The 19,503-nt window shown below is 35.6% G+C and overlaps 1 protein-coding gene across 12 annotated transcripts in view; it reads left to right on the plus strand.

Annotated features, from left to right (window-relative positions):
- LOC138693525 (uncharacterized) overlaps window positions 1-19,503 on the plus strand; it is a 70,599-nt gene that overhangs the window by 31,361 nt on the left and 19,735 nt on the right. For 3 of the 12 annotated variants that reach the window (XM_069817524.1, XM_069817523.1, XM_069817520.1), the window contains exon 2: window positions 13,583-14,059. The exons of 3 other annotated variants lie outside the window; for them this stretch is intronic. In XM_069817524.1, the coding sequence (XP_069673625.1) occupies window positions 13,808-14,059 (252 nt within the window). In that variant the 5' untranslated portion in view covers window positions 13,583-13,807. Of the gene's footprint in view, window positions 1-2,531; window positions 2,677-9,376; window positions 9,746-10,004; window positions 10,465-11,018; window positions 11,533-13,582; window positions 14,060-19,503 lie in introns of those variants that run through there. 6 more of the 12 variants (XM_069817522.1, XM_069817521.1, XM_069817528.1 and 3 more) reach the window with 6 other exon arrangements.

The raw sequence follows: 19,503 nt of genomic DNA on the forward strand, positions 1-19,503 counted from the left end.
ATCTGGAGGTCGTCTCCTCTATCCGCAACCTCAGGACGCACCATGCCGTGGTAATAGGAACCCACAATACATGACTTGGAAGTCTACGTAATATTAAACATCTGTTTAAAATAAGTGAAAGAAAAGGGCCCCTTTAAGTAAATAACTGTCACGTGATTTCCCCTGTTTCGATGACTCTGTGACATAACCATATGGTTGAACAGTAGTATCTTAAATTTGGTAATTAGCAAGGGACAGCTGGTGTTTTACAACATTAGTGAGTTAGTTGAGGGGATATCTAAGTGACGTGAGGCCGAGGAATATGTGAAAAAATTTCAATGATTAAAAATCCTCGGCCTCACGTCACTTAGATACCCCTCAACAAGCCCATTAATCTTGTCACATATCTGGTAAAAGACTGGTGGTCCCTTGTTAATTACCTTAATTTTTAATCATAGTTCTTATTCATTTTTTGAAGCATTAAGATAGATTCAGCTTTGCTAGCTAATGCCAAAAAGAAACAAAATAGTAATAATCGTAAGAGACTTCATACTAAGTAGTAATGTGATAAATTCAGTTTATAAAAATGCATACTTTTCACTAGAAATTGGTAATTTTATTGGTTAATTTATGTAGCACAAAGCCATTTCAATTTTTTTTTAATATCCTTATCTCTGAAGTGGGGCTACCTAATAAAATTATAATGAAGGAAGTTGCTAATTAGTAATTCAGTGTGAATATTTTAGATATGTGTAAAACTATGGAAATAATATAACATGATGTGCATATGGGGTTCTCTCAAATTATGTGCCTTTTTATTGCAATAAACATCACACCTCGAGACTCGACCTCATCTTGTCCCTTATTGGCATTCTGAAAACTTGGTAACCCTAATGTGCATTGAGTTTCATAGACTTCACTTCTATGTTTGTTAAAATTAATTTAGGTAACCTAGCATAATATGACCGACCTATGAGAATAAATGTTGCTTATTTGTAGACATTGGATGTATATGCGATAAAAGTTGATGGTAATGTTACATTTTAGGGCAAAAATTCTGGGAGACTTTTAGTACCAGTACATACAAAGTTACCTTAAAGCACGGGAAACAAAAATAAAATGCAAAAAAAAAAAAAAAAAAAAATCTCTTAGTGTTACTTTAACTTCTGTTTTAAAAGTGTAAATTCTGAGGGATAAAATAACAACAATTCAGTTAAATAAATTATATAATTCAGTAACACCAAATAAATAACTTGAAAATGATAAATAATAATCCATTTTATGTAATGCAGCCTTATAGTCTTGTTCAATAAACTATTCTTCATTAGTTTTAAGTGTTTTTCTTCCCCTTCATGCAAACACAATCCTATACTGTGTAAGGTTTGTTGTTGCTTCTCGCCAATCTCTATCTTCCCCCCCCCCCCCCCCCCCAAGTTCTTGGCCCTATTTTGCATAGCAACATTTCGAAATATGTTGCTAAATTCGAAGCATATCGTCGTTGTTCCTGCAATAACTCCTATGTGCAAAATATAACATTTTTCAGTAGGAAGAAAAAAACACATTTATTCATCCTATGGCAGCCATACATAGGAGACTGAATTCTTACATTTTCGAAAAAAGAAATATAATTACATATAGGAAATTTTATTATTTGCTGTATCACTATTTAAGTTATTTAATAGAACAAAAATCTGAAAATCGATAAATATATTACATGGGAGTTATTGCAGGAACAACAATGATATAAGATTTCCATGCAGGAATTCTGCGTTATCATAATATAATGAAGGATCGACAGAGTGGAGAAAAATTCTCTCCGGCATGTCAGCATGCAGAGCTGAAAACTGTTCGATAAGAGATCTGAGAAAGTTTCAGTGCTTGCAGAAGTATTGGGAAGAATTTGCACCATTGTTTATCTAAGCTTAAATCTTTGTCTAAATTAACTTGATTAGCATATCTTCGTACATTGCAGAATACAATTGATAAATAGCTTAGAATCATGAATAGTGACGATTTTAGAGTGTAAGAATTCAATGCATGTCAATAGGTCATCATATTTTTTTTTTTTCTTTTTTTTTCCCATTGAAAGCAGTTAAATTCTTTCATAGGTTTTCACCATTTGTTTAGATATTCTGTGCATAATATCGCACATTATTCAATATTCATATTAATTCTAGTTGAAATGCGAAATATCTCAATTTTTTTAAATGCCTGCCGAACAGGATAAAATGATTAAAAAAGAGGACAGGTCTTTTTTCCGGACGGATGGTAACCCAACGCCACATGTCCACTTACCCAAGAACCGCACGGAGTTACGATATCTTCATTATTTCTCGTTCTGGTGAGTTTACGCGTATTACTGTGATGTTTACCAGCCTGTCAGCAGTATCGATAGTCGATTCCACTATTAGTGTTTAAGTTTTGGTGGTATACGTATGTGGATTTGAAGTTTTGCACATTTTTGTGAAAAGGATGCCTAGATCAACGAAGGTGTTTCGAAAACGTAAGTTTGTAGGAAACAAATACGTAAAATTAAACAGAGAGACTGGTCTTTTTGAACAGAGGGAACTGAAGAGTATTCAAGATGAAATAAACTTCAATAGGAGTACTTCGTACAATAAACTTGAATTTACGTCTCTTCTGCGAAGTGTGTTTGAAGCCTGTGACAGTGAAATGAGTAATATACCGGTAACACAAGTAAGTGAATAATTCTAGTATCGCTTCCCCAAAGCGGTAAATTAATTATGGCCCTTTTGGTGTTGTAGTATTGGTACAGGGAAAACTGTGTTAACCAATAACTCTTCTTTTACGAAAATACTCGCAGCTGCCATATTATTTACCGCTTTGGCGAAATTTACTTCCCCCTCCCCACTCTTCGGAAGTTAGGTTGGGTCTTCGAGCATTAAAGCATTATTTTATGTTCGAAGGGTTGGGTTAAGTTAGTTCAGGTTATGTTCGCCCTGAAACCTTCCAAACACTTTTTCTGCGCTTTTGTCGATGTATATTTCCCGCAATTAAAAACAAAACTGTTTTACTGTAGTTACTTCCATTGATAATTACCATCTAAAGTATAGCTGGATGAAAATCAGACAGGAAGAGTAGAGAAATAAAGAAAGGATACGAAGAATAGCGCTAAAGTAAATAATTACGGAAAATTATTTACTTTAGCAGTACCTTACTTGTCTCTTGTTTACGGAAATAATTTAACAAATGGTGAACGACATAACGGGGTATGAGGATGTCGTTTATGGAAATTAATTACCAGATAAAATTATCGGAGTTTGTTCAGGATCATTTTAAAATACCAACATTTTCCACTATCTTAGTTTAGTAAAAACAATAACACGTGATATTGAACCCACATCCAATGCTCCTTCACAGGAGACTCGTTATTGAACATACATTACATAAGTTTAGGGCCTATGTAGTATTTGAACATCGACATTTCATTCTATTTTTCTGAACAAAATTCGGAAGATTCTAATTCATGTAGTCCTAGGCTAAATAGAAAGTGTCGTCATTCTCGCGTTTTGAAAATGTCTGCATGGAAAAACATGAAACTCAAACGATAATGTAGATTACAATTTCAAAATTATTCATATTGAACTTAATGTGTTCGAAGCAGGGGAGCTTGATCCTGTATTGTATTGTATTTTAATAATGGAAAATTCTGAAGGGTAAGTTAAATCTGAAAGAACATCGCCACTCTCGCCGCATGGCATCTGTTCTCTGTCTACTATCTACCCTCCGCCCTGTGGCTCACTCCCAAGCCCACTATAATGAAATGTGCATTCGACACTCACGCATTTAACATACATAACACACAACAGCTTCTACGATGTGTCCTTAGATTTTCCCATTTTGAAAAATTAAGAGTTTTAGAACTACTTGGAAGTTGAAGCAGAACTAAACTATGAATTGGAATGTGAAGAACAAAATTACGCTTAACAGTACTTGAAGCTTCAACTGTTATTTTGGGGTAACAAACAAACATAAAGAAGTAAAAGAGGTATTTAAAAAACAGAAAATGATATTAAATGTAATTTTTGTAACAAAACAGGAACTAAGAAACAAGTTTAAAAATATAAATACCTTTTTCTCAGTCAGAAGACGAAAAACTTGAATGTGGAGCATATAATAAGAGAACCCCTTATTTGGATAAAATATTTTCATAGAAAAAATATACACCACTGAAAAAGGTATTCATTTATAAACATAGCCCATGGAAGAATAAGCAATATATGGCCCGGGTTCGATTCCCGGTCGGGGCAAGTTACCTGGTTGAGGGTTTTTCCGGGGTTTTCCCTCAACCCAATATGAGCAAATGCTGGGTAACTTTCGGTGTTGGACCCCGGACTCATTTCACCGGCATTATCACCTTCATCTCATTTAGACGCTAAATAACCTTAAATGTTGATAAAGCGTCGTAAAATAACCTACTAAATAAATAAGCAATACCACTAGCTCAGTTGGCTAAGGCACTTGCTGCTGATCTGGAGTTGCGCTTGGGAGCGGGTTCGATCCTGGCTTGGGCTGATTACCTGGTTGCGGGTTTTTTCCACTGTAAGGCAAATGTCAGGTAATCTATGACAATCCTCGGCCTCATCTTGCTATCACCAGTCCCATCGACGCTAAATAATCTAGTAGTTGATATAGCGTCATTAAATAACCAAGTAAAAATCATTCAATTAATGCGAAAAAAATGTTTTGACACTGGTGTGTTTGTGTAGTCCGTGCTTGGATTATAGAGTTAATATAACATGATCGTACAGTCGCAAAACAAAAAACCGACTGAAATTGTGCGCATGTGCTGGAAGTCCTGGGCTGAGTTCACAAGGGAATATTATGTTTTTAAAGAGTATATCTTAAGCTGATACGGAGTTGCGCTCGAGCATGGCTTCAATTCCTACTTGGGCTGATTATCTGGTTGGGTTTTTTCAGGATTTTCGCAACTGTAAGAGGAATGTCAGGTAATCTATGGGGAATTCTCGCCTCATCTCGCCAAATACCATCTTGCTATCTCCAATTCCTCCGATGCTAAATAACTTAGTAGTTGATACAGCTTCATTAAATAACTAAGTAAAAAAAAAAGTCAATAAACCGCCTGTTGTAGTAAGTTCCAAGTGATCTCTTCGGTAGATGGTCTATAATTTATTTACTTAGATGTGTGTCTGCATGACTACAGAATAATTCAGTCACAGCTTTGGCTCTATACCACTGGTCTTCAGCATTTGCTGAAATGGGTAACGGGTAAGAAGTGTATCTGAATATACACAGTCATGTAGAAGGGAGAGGGAGGAAGCATACCCGCCAGCAACCATGGATGCACGCTAGTGCATTGTCTTATCCATAAGTAAGAGACTCTAGCTGGAGAATGCATTGTCTGATGACTGCTGCTCTGTACTGTAATCTTTTCGTAGTGAGTTCGAATCCGCATTGTAACAGAATTATTTAATTGTATTTTTAGTGTATATCTTTATAGTATACAGTCATATTATATTACTGATAATGTTTAACTTACCTAAGAGCCTTCAAACATTCCATATTCATGTTGGTTATTTTTAGGCAGCAAAGGTATTTTTGTTTTCAGGACGGAGTTGAATAGTTTAATCGTGTGTTATGTTTGCTGTATCTTAATACGATTAATTTACGTTATTAAGCAATGAAATAACACGTTTCAAAATAAGCTACTGCACACATAGATTTATAGGTCTTTAAACTTGGATGGCAGAGTAGCAGGGTTTGTATCATATTGAAAAGATATTTGCTACAACACGTTATCTTAAGTATTTGAGTTCTAATCCAGAGTTCTCAGACTCGAGCCATGTGTATCTAGGCCTATGTTGTTGTTTTTTTTTTTTTTTTTTTTTTTTTTTTTTTTTTTTTTTTTTTTTAAAGCAATGCAAGCATGTTCTAACAAAGTCATGCATTTTAGGCACTGACAGGGAGCTAGGAAGGAAAGTATTATTTTACAACAGAAAGCATAACTGCGGTACATAATAAATGCTTCATCTTCATAACTAATATAAAATAATTTAAAAATAACTCTAAAAAAGACAAAAAATGCTTATTTAGTAGGAAGTCCATCTTTCATGCCATTGGATGACTTCCCCAATCCTTCGGGCATAGACCTTACCATATTTGAAATTAAATCTGGCCTTTCTGCCAGGGAATCCAGGAATTAGTTAACGTAATTTATTATTACCATTATTATTATTATTATTATTAGTATTATTACCACCGGTTGTTCTGTATGGTTGTGAGAGAGGAACATAGGTTAAGGGTGTTTGAGTATAAGGTGCTTAGGAAAATATTTGGGGCTAAGCGGGATGAAGTTACAGGAGAATGGAGAAAGTTACACAACGCAGAACTGCACGCTTTGTATTCTTCACCTGACATAATTAGGAACATTAAATCCAGATGTTTGAGATGGGCAGGGCATGTAGCACGTATGGGCGAATCCAGAAATGCATATAGAGTGTTAGTTGGGAGACCAGAGGGAAAAATATCTTTGGGGAGGCCGAGACGTAGATGGGAGGATAATATTAAAATGGATTTGAGGGAGGTGGGATATGATGATAGAGACTGGATTAATCTTGCACAGGATAGGGGCCGAATGGCGGGCTTATGTGAGGGCGGCAATGAACCTTCGGGTTCCTTAAAAGCCATTTGTAAGTAAGTAAGTAAATTATTGTTATTACTATTATTATTATAACATTATTTAGGGCAGTAGTGCTTATTCAAGCTTGTATGGGCAAGTGCACTCGACAGGCAGATTTCTGCATGCGGGTTACTTTTCTTCCCCCTACCAGAAGGCACTGAAGGGGGGTAGCAGTGCAAAGGTTGTCCGTGCACAAGTCAGGTGGAGCAGAGTTGTAGCTGAAATATTTTATCTTTCACAAAATTCTTTATTGAAATGGATGTATGACTACTTTATTAGCTTTACAATTCCTTAAATTATGAAATGTATCCTAAGATTCTTAAATTTTCAGCGTAACTTATTACAGTTTTCAGAAGCACATAAGTAGACTTACAGGTAGGTGAACCATATATATTACAATAATTTGATGAGCCTAACAAAGCCAGAAATAGGGCCAAGTTGTTCTATGATAGTAAGCGCACTTTGCTTAGATTTGCTTCTTCGAATAACTTTTTACGAGACATAAAGTCTAGTGTGAGATGGAAATCAAAAAGCGATTCTGGCAAACTTACATCTTAAAATGTTTATTTTCGCATAATCCTATTGCTATTATAATGGCAGTGGTGTTATACTCCAGAAGTTTTATGCGTGGTCGCAGTTGTTTTTAAATTAATTTGGTATTGCAAATTACAAGTAACCTTTGGTTAGTTATATATAATAAAAATAATATAATACATTTATATGAACACTTCTTGATAATTGAATAAAATTAATAAAATCGGTTAAAAACCATACATGTTTCGGAGGAATGCTCCTCCATCTTCAGTGGTAGTACCACGACGCTGGTACAGATGTTCAACCGCATAACGTAGCTTATTAAAAAGTGTTCATATAACTGTATTATATTATTTTTATTATATATAACTATCTTACTCATGAACACTGTTGCATCTGACCTAACTTATGTAATTTAACCTTTGGTTAGTTATTCAAAATTGCGTATATGAGGTGCAAACTTTCAAAACTCGACATGTCACATTTCAGAAAATGCCACAAATATGTGTCACTATAATAAGTGTTTTTTTTTATCCTATGGTGAAATTTGATAAGCGTCTATAGCAAAAAAATATATATATATATTTAATCGGCCTCGGTAGCATAGTCGGTGTAGCGCTGGCCTTCTGTGCTCGAGGTTGCGAGTTCGATCCCGGCCCAGGTCCACGTCGATGACATTTAAGTGTTTAAATGCGACAGGCTCATGTCAGTAGATGTACTGGCAGATATAACCCCTGCAGTTCCGAGCGTCGTTAAATAAATCATAAATTAATTTTTATGTATATTTAATATTTTACTACAGATAATATTTTGTTCATTGCAGAGATGTAAGTTTTTGTCAGGTTTTGAAATTTTGTTCCACATATAACCTCTTCTATTGTGAAATAATTTTAATGCATTTTTTAAAAAGGTAAAGAAAATTGTAAAGAATTATTGTTGTAATGTGCGTATCCAATGTCTACTCAGTTCACTTGCGTGATTCGGTTATTGTAATGTAAAGCTATTTTATTCAATTAGAGTCTGGCTGGGTGGACAGCTTGCTGGCCTTAACTTCTTATTAATTTATCCGGGTCGCAAGGGTGCATATGTCCAGTTCTTCCAAGGTGTTGAGGAGAGCGTGTTTTAATATAAACAGACATTTCTGGAGATGATCTTGTCTTTCAAAAGACTGAAGTATATTAGTTATAGAGTAGTGCATTGAACAAAAATTTTGTGTTCATAGTGTATCATACAACTGAAAGTGTTATAATAGTACAAGCGAGTTCCATAATTTTCATACGAGCGTCTTAATTACCACTATAGGCAAGTTTCATACGACTTTTTATGCTCGACCATATTTCTAACTTGAAATTATTCATAAGTATTCATATTATGGTTATGTAAGTGAAGAGCGGAAGTGACCTTCTAAATTGTGAGATGTGCGCAGACGCGAAAGTATTGATTTTTTCCGAGGGACGAATGTCATTGACCTTGATATAATCTAGAGAATAACATGAACATTAATATTGATATAACCTGGAAATTGATTTAGAATTGAAAAACGAGATGACAAATTGAATTTATTTGAATATTATTTACAATTAACGCTAATTATTATAGTAACAGAACATAACCTTCTGCGACAGTATTGGATTTCCAGCCTCCGTGACGTTTCGCTAATTGTTTTTCGATTGCATATCCGAGAATAATCGATACTTGCGGTTTTATAATGGTACAATGGTGATTTCTCATTGGCTGAACAACTGTAGTATAATGAATAGGTATACTTTAATGAGGTGCATTAAAGGGCTACTATCAGGTGTATAATTACTACATTTCGGCATGGTCGAGGATAAATCTATAAACGATAAATCACAGGGAATGAAAAATTATGCAATAAAAAGACATTTCTAGCTGGGATTGAACCAGTCTCTTGCATGTGAGACCAAAGTTCTACCCACCATAACACAGATGGCATTGTGAAGGTCATCCGAGTGACGAACATTCATTTCACTGTCGATTATAAGACCATATACCCGTTTTTCTTCGAAGCGATGAGTGAAAACGCGTTGAATCTTAGTTTAGACTGAAACAAGAATCCGACCGTTTTTCCTTGGGACGACTGTACATTTGTGATGTGCGAATGTGGCCGAACGGCTACGAATTGTTACGAATGTTCGTTCATGACATGTTGAACATGCAAAGGTTAAATCCGTCGGATTCGTAGTGATTGTAAGCGTCTTTGACGGAGATTGTACTGTGTACTATCTTTACTTAAATATGGACTGGACAAATGATATGGTATTGAACCTTATTGATGCCTACCGCGATAACTCTGTTTTGTGGAATCCTGCAGATATTTGTTATAGACAAATGCGCAAGAAAAGCGAAGCCTGGGATTCTCTCGCGGAAATGTTTAATGTTGATGTGGCAGAAATAAAGAAGAAAATGAATTCTCTGTTAGCATCCTACAGAAGAGAACGTGTGAAAGAAATTCGTGAAACACACTATAAACCGACATGGTTTGCTTACACAAGAATGAGCTTCTTGTGTGATATATACAAACCAAGAAAAATATTGGACATTTGGCAGGTACTTATTTTCTTGTTGGGCATACTGAATGTCTGTTTAAATTATTTAATTATCTAATTGATGTGATATTATGTCCCAGCTTCATATTTTCTGTCCATTTAATGGTTACCTTGGTAACTGCTGTTTTGTGTACATAACTTACATTGATATCGATTATCAGTTATCGTTATGTGATGAAAGTGGCATCCCAGTATCGATACTTTGTCGATATCGTTGTATTCTCGATAATATTTTGTCCGATCATAATATATACCGTATTCAGATTGATATCGATTTGTTTGTGAACCGAAGATAAGCCATATTTATTATAAATTCTTAAACTTGGTCCGTTACTTTTTTTTACGAAATGCTAGTTTCGAAGTAAAATTTTGTAAAAAAATAATAATTACAATTGTTCATTCACATTAAATATGCCGCGAAGGTTAGTTGTGCCTAAAACGGCGAGAAGTGAAGTTTGGAATTATTTCGGCTTCGAGGCAGATGAATCTGGAAATATAACAGATGTATACAGACGTTATGTCTGGTGTCGTCTTTGTGATACTCAACTTCTCTTTTCTGGAAATACAACGAATCTATCTGCTCATTTTGCACGGTGTCGGAAGGCACCAAAATTATCATACGGAGAACAGACACAGCGTGTATCTCAAGGGTATACGTTGAATTCTACACAAAATATCAACGTCATTGAAGGAACACAAAGGCATAGTGATGCACAGCAGGTATGTGCAATAAAATAGTTGCATTATAGGCCTATATTTCGAAGTATTAGTACTAATGCTCTTGTGATGGACCTTTTATTGCAACAGGTTGTAGTCGAAATGTTAGACTATAATAGGTCTGTATTAGGCATGTAATAGATTACTTGTGACATATTAAGGATTCTGCTACTTTAATCGTTGTTAAACATCCCCAAGAGGGGCACGTTATGTAATAAAGAACCATAAACAAGCCTAACCTAACCTCATTACCATGGGAATCTTGGCGAGCATATTACACCTGTTTCTAAGGTCAAAATATATCTATTTTAATGGTAGTTATATATTTTATGTGTATTAGAATACAAGCGCTAATGCTGATTCGTAATATAGGCCTCCTAGGTGGTTTATTAAATCAAGTAATAGAATGATATGAAAAGAATGGTAGATTCTTATGCATAGTTCATTAATTTAATGCAGATCAATAACTTTTAAGCCGTGATACTGTGAAGTATTTATCGCTGTAAAATTATCGCGTTATCCCTTGTTGAAGAGGCATAAGAATCTGTGTGCAGTGAAATATACGTGACCGATAATTTTTTGTTTCTTAATACGGCAGGAATTGTTCTTAAATTAACGATTATGGCAGATATTTGTCCAAAAAGGTTTGGCCAAGCATCAAATCAAGAAATAGATGAGATAATTCAAAAGGCGAAGCCCGGAAATACTGAAAAGAATAGAAAATATGTGTGGAATCAGTTCGAGCAATTTTGTGAAGAACGAGGTTATCAATTGACAAGGGACACTCAAACTCTACAGATTGCAAACATTTTGAAAGATTGGGGTACTAACATGAGAAAATCAAATGGACATGAATATAAAGAATATACTGTGAAAACCATGTGGAATGTGACTGCTAAAATTATACAAGAAATGTATTGTAAAGAACATGGACGAAATTTTAACCCGTTTTCAGACCAAGAATTCAAATGTGCTAGAGATGCAAGAAACGCTAAAAGAAAACAGCTGCAGAAAATACCAGAGAAAAGAAAAGTCAGTTTTGTTTCAGCAAATAAAACTGTTAGGCCTAAGGTAGGTGTGACAGAGCACTTACATTATATCTGATTGGAATGACCAATCTGTCTACTACACGACTCTAAGTAGGTTTAATTGATATTCATGTTTTACTAGCACTTTTTGACGAAGCTCTGGTGATCCATGGTAGTCCTATAAATCACTGAATAAGATACGTTTTCGTAAAAGACGAATATTTCCCCTGGACCCAAAGTACAATATAAATGGAATAAAAATTAGTATTTTACCTTTGACAAAATTTGTGGTAACCTTGACGAAATTTGTGTAAAACAGCTTAAGTACCCATAAACAGCATCTCTTTTCCATCCATAAGGATAATGATAACTTACAGACCTTCATATGGATAGGTAATGGAGCAGTAGTGACTAAACCCTCATAAAGAAGAAATATAAATATTTTCAAGTTTCTTATAAATTTTTGTTCTTCACACCAGTTTGTATCGGCTGACATACGAAAAAGTAGCCCGGGTCAGTAAAGTGTAAATATACCGATTTTTTTTTTTTTTTTAGCCATGTAGTAGTTGCTGATGCACAATGTTGGAGTTCTCAGTTGCCCAGTGTTGACTTCTTCGAATTATGAATAAACTTTCAGCAAATGTCAGTAATTTCTGGTGTGTGAACTGTTTTATGGCATTATGCACAGATCTCATAGCACACTACTTATTAACCAAAGCTTGTATAGCACTCTTTGTTTGTTGTCTTCTGCCTGGAAACTTGTCCCTGAAAATTTCGCGGGTTTCTCTAAACAAACTGTTCTCACATAGGCCTATACTTTCACAATTTGTGCTCTTTCTTCTGTTTAGTAAATCATCTTGCAGAATGCAAACAGAAACGTATTTCAATAATGTAATGAAATAAACTGCTGACAGAAGACTGCCAACTATCGATTATTGCATAAAACTGACCATTGCTGCAGTGGTTTACACAATACGATATGATAATGGCATTTCCAGCTGTCAAATATCACATTCGTTCAAACGAGACACAGGTTACTTTGCAGTATTTGCAGTTTTTAAGTGTCATCAACTTGTGAAACTGTGTCTTTCTTAAATTAGCCTTGGTTGAGTAGTGAGGTGGCTTAGTTCACGAGCCAAAAGACAAAGAGGAAGAGTGAAATCCTGTTCCTTTGTCTTCAATTTTTAACTGTAAGAGATGAAGTCACTCGGAGAGGAGTATACATACTTGGTGTTGGTAAAATCTAAGTAATTTACTATTAAAATATGTCATTTACGGTACTTTTTTTTATTCGGAGGGAATATTCCTAATAATTAAATCCATTACTTGGTGTGTTAAAGAAGGCCATTGTAAGGATTTTGAAAGTCTTGAATTTTTGTTGTCTTTTCGTTTTCAAGTTCAGACACAGCTTGGCAGCACATTGTGACACATTATAATTGTCACTTAATGTTGCTGTAGTTTGAAGCAAGTAGGGAAAATCATTCCATGTCAAATCAACACAGTTTGGAATTGAAATATGAAACTTACTAGCTATATGAAGTGACCTTACGTCAGTGGTTCCTAATCTTTTATTGATTGACGAGCCACTTTACTTAATGCCCACGATATCGCGACACATTTATTTGTGTTTGATTAACAATATAGATCTCTCCTAAATATAAGCAGCATGTCGAGTAGCATCAGAGAAAGACAAAGACAAGTGCCTGCAATCCGACCTATCTACACGAATGTCCACTAGAAGACATTTATATTATTTTTTTAAAACTCACGTATTAAAATTAATTAATGTGAAGTCTGCACTTGGTATCTTCTACAGAGTTTGTCAGCACAAGGTCTTATGATTGACAGGCCAACAAGCAAATCTTCGTCAAGTCTGTTCCTCTGTTTAGATTTCACTATTTTTATTGTAAAAAATTCTGACTCGCACAAGTATAACATTGAAAACTGCAGCAAAATTATTATGGCTCTTGTAGTGATTGTAGGAAACTGGCATCACATATAAATCTAAAAGAACTGTACTGAAATGTCTAGAAATTTTCTTTTCATGGTAGAATCTCATGACAAGTCTAACAACTCATTTTTCTCATTGACAGGTTAGTGGCATGTGTATGTTGATCTCACCAGATCAACCCTGTCCAAATGATGCTCATTGAAGGGGAACACTCAGCTGAAAGAGGAGAGTTGAAGAAATAACTCGCGAGCGTACAGTAGGGGTGGTATCATTGCAGTGGAGGAGAAGGAGTGGGGTGCTCTAGTTAACTGTTCAGAATTCTTCAATATTCTCTTGTCTCTTGAGTTGTGATTATCAGTAGTGCATAATGGACGTAGGGAAACGAAAGAAACGTGATCACCAATCATGTTCTTTTCGTATGTCATGGGAAAGCTGTTATTTTTTTGTAGCAGCTGGAGAACATTCTCAGTGCCTTATATGTCAGAAAATTATAAGAGGAAGACGAAAACATAATATAATGCGCCACTATGATACCATACATAAAGCTGTGTATGATGATTTTGTTGGCGAAGATCGCAAGAGAAAAGTTGATGAGTTAAAACTATCTCTATACTCTGAGGTAGGGTATAAATAAATCGTCACATGTTGAGTGGTCTTAAGCATTTAAAATATATATTTCAGTTTTATTTATAAAATACTACAAAATTAAAAGCACACAATTCATTTTATTTAGTAATTCTGTATTATAATTTTAAAATATTGTAATATTTATTCAAATTATGGTTCATTTAACAATGCTCGCAACTGCCGAGGTTATATCAGCATCGTCGGTGTGCCGGAATTTTGTCCCGCAGGAGTTTTTACATGCCACTAAATCTAGTGACATGGGCTGTCACATTTAAGCACACTTAAATGCCTTCGACCGGGGCTGGGATCGAACCCGCAACCTCGGACGCAGAAGGCCAGTGCTATACTAACTGCGCCACTCAGGGTGACTAATATTTATTAATTTCTGTGCAATATGTTTCTACAGTTCTTAAAAATTATTTAAATGAGAAATGCAATAGTTACAAGCAGACAACACTAAAATATACTACTAATAAAAGAGAGATGCATTTTTTCCAGGAAATACTATGTTCAACAAAGTAATTGTTAACACAGTTATATATAGCCACCGGCGTGGATCAGTCGGTTAAGGCGCTTGCCTGCCGGTCTGAAGTTCCGTTCGGGCGCGGGTTCGATCCCCGCTTGGGCTGAGTACCTGGTTGGGTTTTTTCCGAGGTTTTCCCCAACCGTAATGTGAATGCAAGGTAATCTCTGACGAATCCTCGGCCTCATCTCACCAAATATCATCTCGCTATCACCAATCCCATCGACGCTAAATAACCTAGTAGTTGATACAGCGTCGTTAAATAACCAACTAAAAAAAACACGGTTATAAATATCTGCTTGTAGTAGTGGTTTTTGTTCTTAGCAAAATAGAAATTGTTCAGTAATATCTAAACTATATTGGAACCTAATGAAGCTTATTAATTTGCATTTACCACTTGCATCAGTATTTTCATCCAACTGTACAACAAACACAGTATGCCCCACCAATTTACTCTTCAAATTCATTTCAATGTAATGAGACATTTCTTTTATTGTTATCCAAGAGTGGAATTTTTATATTTCTTTTTCTGCAGCATCACTAAATATTATTTTCACTTTTCTTCACTTTCTAACCCTCCTCCTGACTGGTACTATTAGTCCTTCACCTATATTATGAGGTATTTTCTGTTATGCTATTAACTCAAATGCTCTGTATGAAGCATGCAGTACTTTGTCAGAAATGGAAAAACACTTTATTAAACACACAGAGTACTTATTTCGAGACTACAAAATACGTTCAAAATATTCTCTTGGTTTTGAAGCTACATGAGAATGGTTACTTACTAAATGTCTTTTAAGTTTATTCGGCACCGTCGACTGATTTGACTAAACATATCGCATATAAGGCACTCAGGATTCTGTTTGCATTCATATCCATGCCATGTAAAACCATATTGCAAGTATTCATCACTATTTTTTTTTATCTTGAAAGGAATCATAATTTCAGTTCACCTTACTTAAACTACCACTGTCGTGATTGCTGTCACCTAACCCAAAATTTGATTCAGCTTGTCTTTTTTCTAATCATAAATCTGTTCATGGTAAAACTGAAATAAAGCACTTTGCTTTAAAATAGTTGCACAACCACCCAATTACGCTATGTATAAACTGAAATGTGATCATAATGTTCTGATGATAGGTAAACTAAGCATTGTTGAGGTGTTTGCCATCATTCAAATTATTCCCAGGCAGAAAAATTAATCAGCATTGTTGCTTGTGTTCATTGGTACGGTCTGTTATTTGATAAATTCAATATCATAATTTATGTTATACTTGCTCAGTATAATTTGTCTTATGGCAGACCATGAAATTCACAGTAAGTTTGGGGGGGGGGGGATAAAATAAAATTTACTGTATTAAAGGCTCCATTGTACATAATATAGAAAGTGTGTTGTATATAGACTTTCTGGAATGCATAAAATTTATTTTTAAATTCTAAAATTTCACAACTTATTACACCATGGCACTGTGCGACACACAGGTCATGATACATCAGTTGAGAATAAGGCATAACATAGTTAACGAATGGAAATCATAAGAAGAGAACTGACAAATGTGATGAACTGTGACCATTCCACCATCGTGCGACATTTGCATTCAATGGTCAAGATTAAAAAATCAGGTGTGTACCACATGCTCTAAGCCAAAACCACAAAAATCAGCAGGTGGCCATGTGTGCATCTTTGCTTGCTCGTTATCGATTGGCTCGTGAACAACATCGAACATTCCTATCCAATATCGTTACTGGTGACGAGAAAGGAACGGTTGAGGCCGAACAAAACACAACTCCCCATACAAAGGCCAGCGCACATCCACAAAAGATGTGCTGTACTACGAATTGCTTCCCTGAGGTGTAACCATCACTGCCGACATTTATTGCCACCAACTGAGACTTGCACATGGAATCCAACAAAAACGACCAACAAGACTGTGTGAAATGATGCTACTACATGATAATGCCTGTCTGCACTCTGCTAACCTGACACAAAACACTATCCAGGAGTTGGGTTGGGAAGTCATTCCGCACCCACCTTATTCGCCTGATCTTGCACCTTCAGATTTTCCACTCTCTATCGAACAACGTTCAAGGAACTTTCTTTCCGGATTAAAATGCGCTCCGGACATGGCTTGAAGACTTCTTTAACTCAAAACCACGCAATTTCTACAGGCGTGGAATCGAAAAACTACTCCAGCATTGGCAGACTGTTGTAAATAGTGAAGAAGAATATATTGTTGATGATTACTTCTCTGTTATGTGTATCTGATGTATTCAATAAACTTATGAAAAATCGCTACGGAATTATGTACCAACCTAATATATTAGTTACAAATGAATAATTTTCCCCTGATTGTTGACAGTGTTTTACTTGATAAGTGCAATCCATACGATTTTGATTTTTACTCTTATTATTAGAGAAAATGATAAGGAATGATTTATCCATTCACGGTTTGTAAATAAAATGAAAAATTTTCTTGCAAATTAAATAAAAAGATTAACACATAACATTATTTCCTGCCATTAAGAAGTCTGGCAACCCTGCTGCACTGACAAGGGATAGAATGCTGCTATTCAGACATGAGTTAGTGTGTATTTGTAGGTGTACCGGTGGTGCACTGTTGCCAAACTATGCAGACTCTCAGCCTAATTTTCTAATTAACCATGCACTTAATTACAAAACACATAATGTTTTTTTATTATTATATTTTAAAGTCCATGTATGGTGGGTCCCTATCACCACGGCATGGCGCGTCCTCAGGTTGCGGATAGAGGAGACGGCCTCCAGATATGGAGGGTAGCTGCGAATATATTGAATAAGCAGTCGTGGACAGCCGATAAGGGGTGGTCCTCCAGCTTGGGGGTTGGGCGAAGGGCTAACAACCCATCACCGTAAAAAACAGCTTGTTACGAATTCCTACAGTAAGCCTCGGAATAGGACTGATTCTCTGGCACGACCACAGCAAAGGAATAAGGTTTTGAGATTTGGCACTTGGAACGTAACTAGTCTTTATAGAACAGGAGGGGTAACATTAGTAGCAAAAGAACTAGCTAGATATAGAATAGACTTTGTGGGAGTACAAGAGGTTAGGTTAGATGGGAATGGCATATCACAAATAGGAGATTACTTGTTGTATTATGGGGAAGGAAACAATAATCACCAATTAGGAACAGGATTCTTTGTACATAAAAGAATAAAATCAGCAGTAAAAAAGGTCGAATTTATCAGTGACAGGTTATCATATTTAGTACTTAAGGGTAGATGGTGCGACATCATGGTTATAAATGCTCACGCCCCTACAGAAGAGAAAGACGACTATATAAAGGATAGCTTCTATGAAGAATTGGAACATACTTTTGATCAGTTCCCTAGATATCACATGAAAATTTTATTGGGGGATTTCAACGCTAAAGTAGGACGGGAGGAGATTTTTAGACCAACTATTGGAAAAGAGAGCCTACACGCAATTAGTAGTGACAATGGAGTTAGATTAGTCAACTTTGCCACATCGAAAAATTTAATTGTCAAAAGTACAACATTCCCCCATAAGGATATACATAAATATACTTGGACTTCTCCAGATGGATTGACACACAACCAAATTGATCACATCTTGATAGATAAACGGAGACATACTAGTATAGTAGATATTCGAACTTTCAGGGGTGCAGACTGTAATTCTGACCATTATTTGGTGATTGGAGAATTAAGAGAAAGATTATCAGTAGCCAAGCGAGTAGAGCAACAAGTTAATATTACTAAATTCAATATTTTGAAATTAAAGGACGAGGAAGCTAAGCAAAATTATCAGGTCGAAATTTCGAATAGGTTTGCCACTTTAGAAAGTTCCGACGAAGTTGAGAAAGAATTAGATGTTAATAGCGTGTGGGAAAATATCAGAGATAGTATCAAAATTGCAGCTGAGCAGAGCATAGGTTATTATGAAACTAAGAAAAAGAAACCGTGGTTTGATGAAGATTGTTGCATGGTAGTAGAAAGAAGGAAACAGGCAAAATTGAAATTCTTACAGGATCCAGTTGAGGAGAAGAGAGATAATTATTTCAATGAAAGACGGGAAGCAAGTCGTACACTTAGGAATAAAAAGAGAGGTTACTTGAAGGAAAAACTGAATGAGGTAGAAACAAATAGTAAGAATAAAAACATTCGAGATTTATATAAGGGTATAAAGGAATTTAAGAACGGATATCAGCCAAGGGTAAATGTGATCAAGGATGAGAATGGTGACTTGCTTGCAGACTCTCCATCAATCCTAAACAGATGGAAAAACTATTTTGCGCAACTACTAAATGTACATAGGCCAAATAGAAATGATCGGGACGAAATTGAAATACAAACTGCTGAGCCATTTATACCCGAACCCACGCTTTCAGAAGTCGAAATTGCGATAGAAAATCTGAAAAAGTACAAGTCTCCAGGTATCGATCAGATTCCAGCAGAATTAATACAAGAGGGTGGAAGTGCATTATATAGCGAAATTTATAAACTTGTACTTGCTATTTGGGAAAAGGAAATTGTACCAGATCAATGGAAGGAGTCCATAATTGTACCTATTTTTAAAAAGGGGGACAAAACCAACTGTGGTAACTTTCGAGGAATATCACTTCTGTTGACGTCGTACAAAATTTTGTCCAATATTCTTTTGAGGAGATTAACTCCGTACGTAGATGAAATTATTGGGGATCATCAGTGCGGTTTTCGGCGTAATAGATCGACTATTGATCAGATTTTTTGTATTCGGCAGATAATGGAGAAAAAATGGGAGTATAAGGGTACAGTACATCAGTTATTCATAGATTTCAAAAAGGCATATGACTCGGTTAAGAGGGAAGTATTATATGATATTCTTATTGAATTTGGTATTCCCAAGAAACTAGTTCGATTAATTAAAATGTGT

The sequence above is a fragment of the Periplaneta americana genome, chromosome 2, assembly GCF_040183065.1.
Source record: "Periplaneta americana isolate PAMFEO1 chromosome 2, P.americana_PAMFEO1_priV1, whole genome shotgun sequence".
Classification (NCBI taxonomy): domain Eukaryota; kingdom Metazoa; phylum Arthropoda; class Insecta; order Blattodea; family Blattidae; genus Periplaneta; species Periplaneta americana.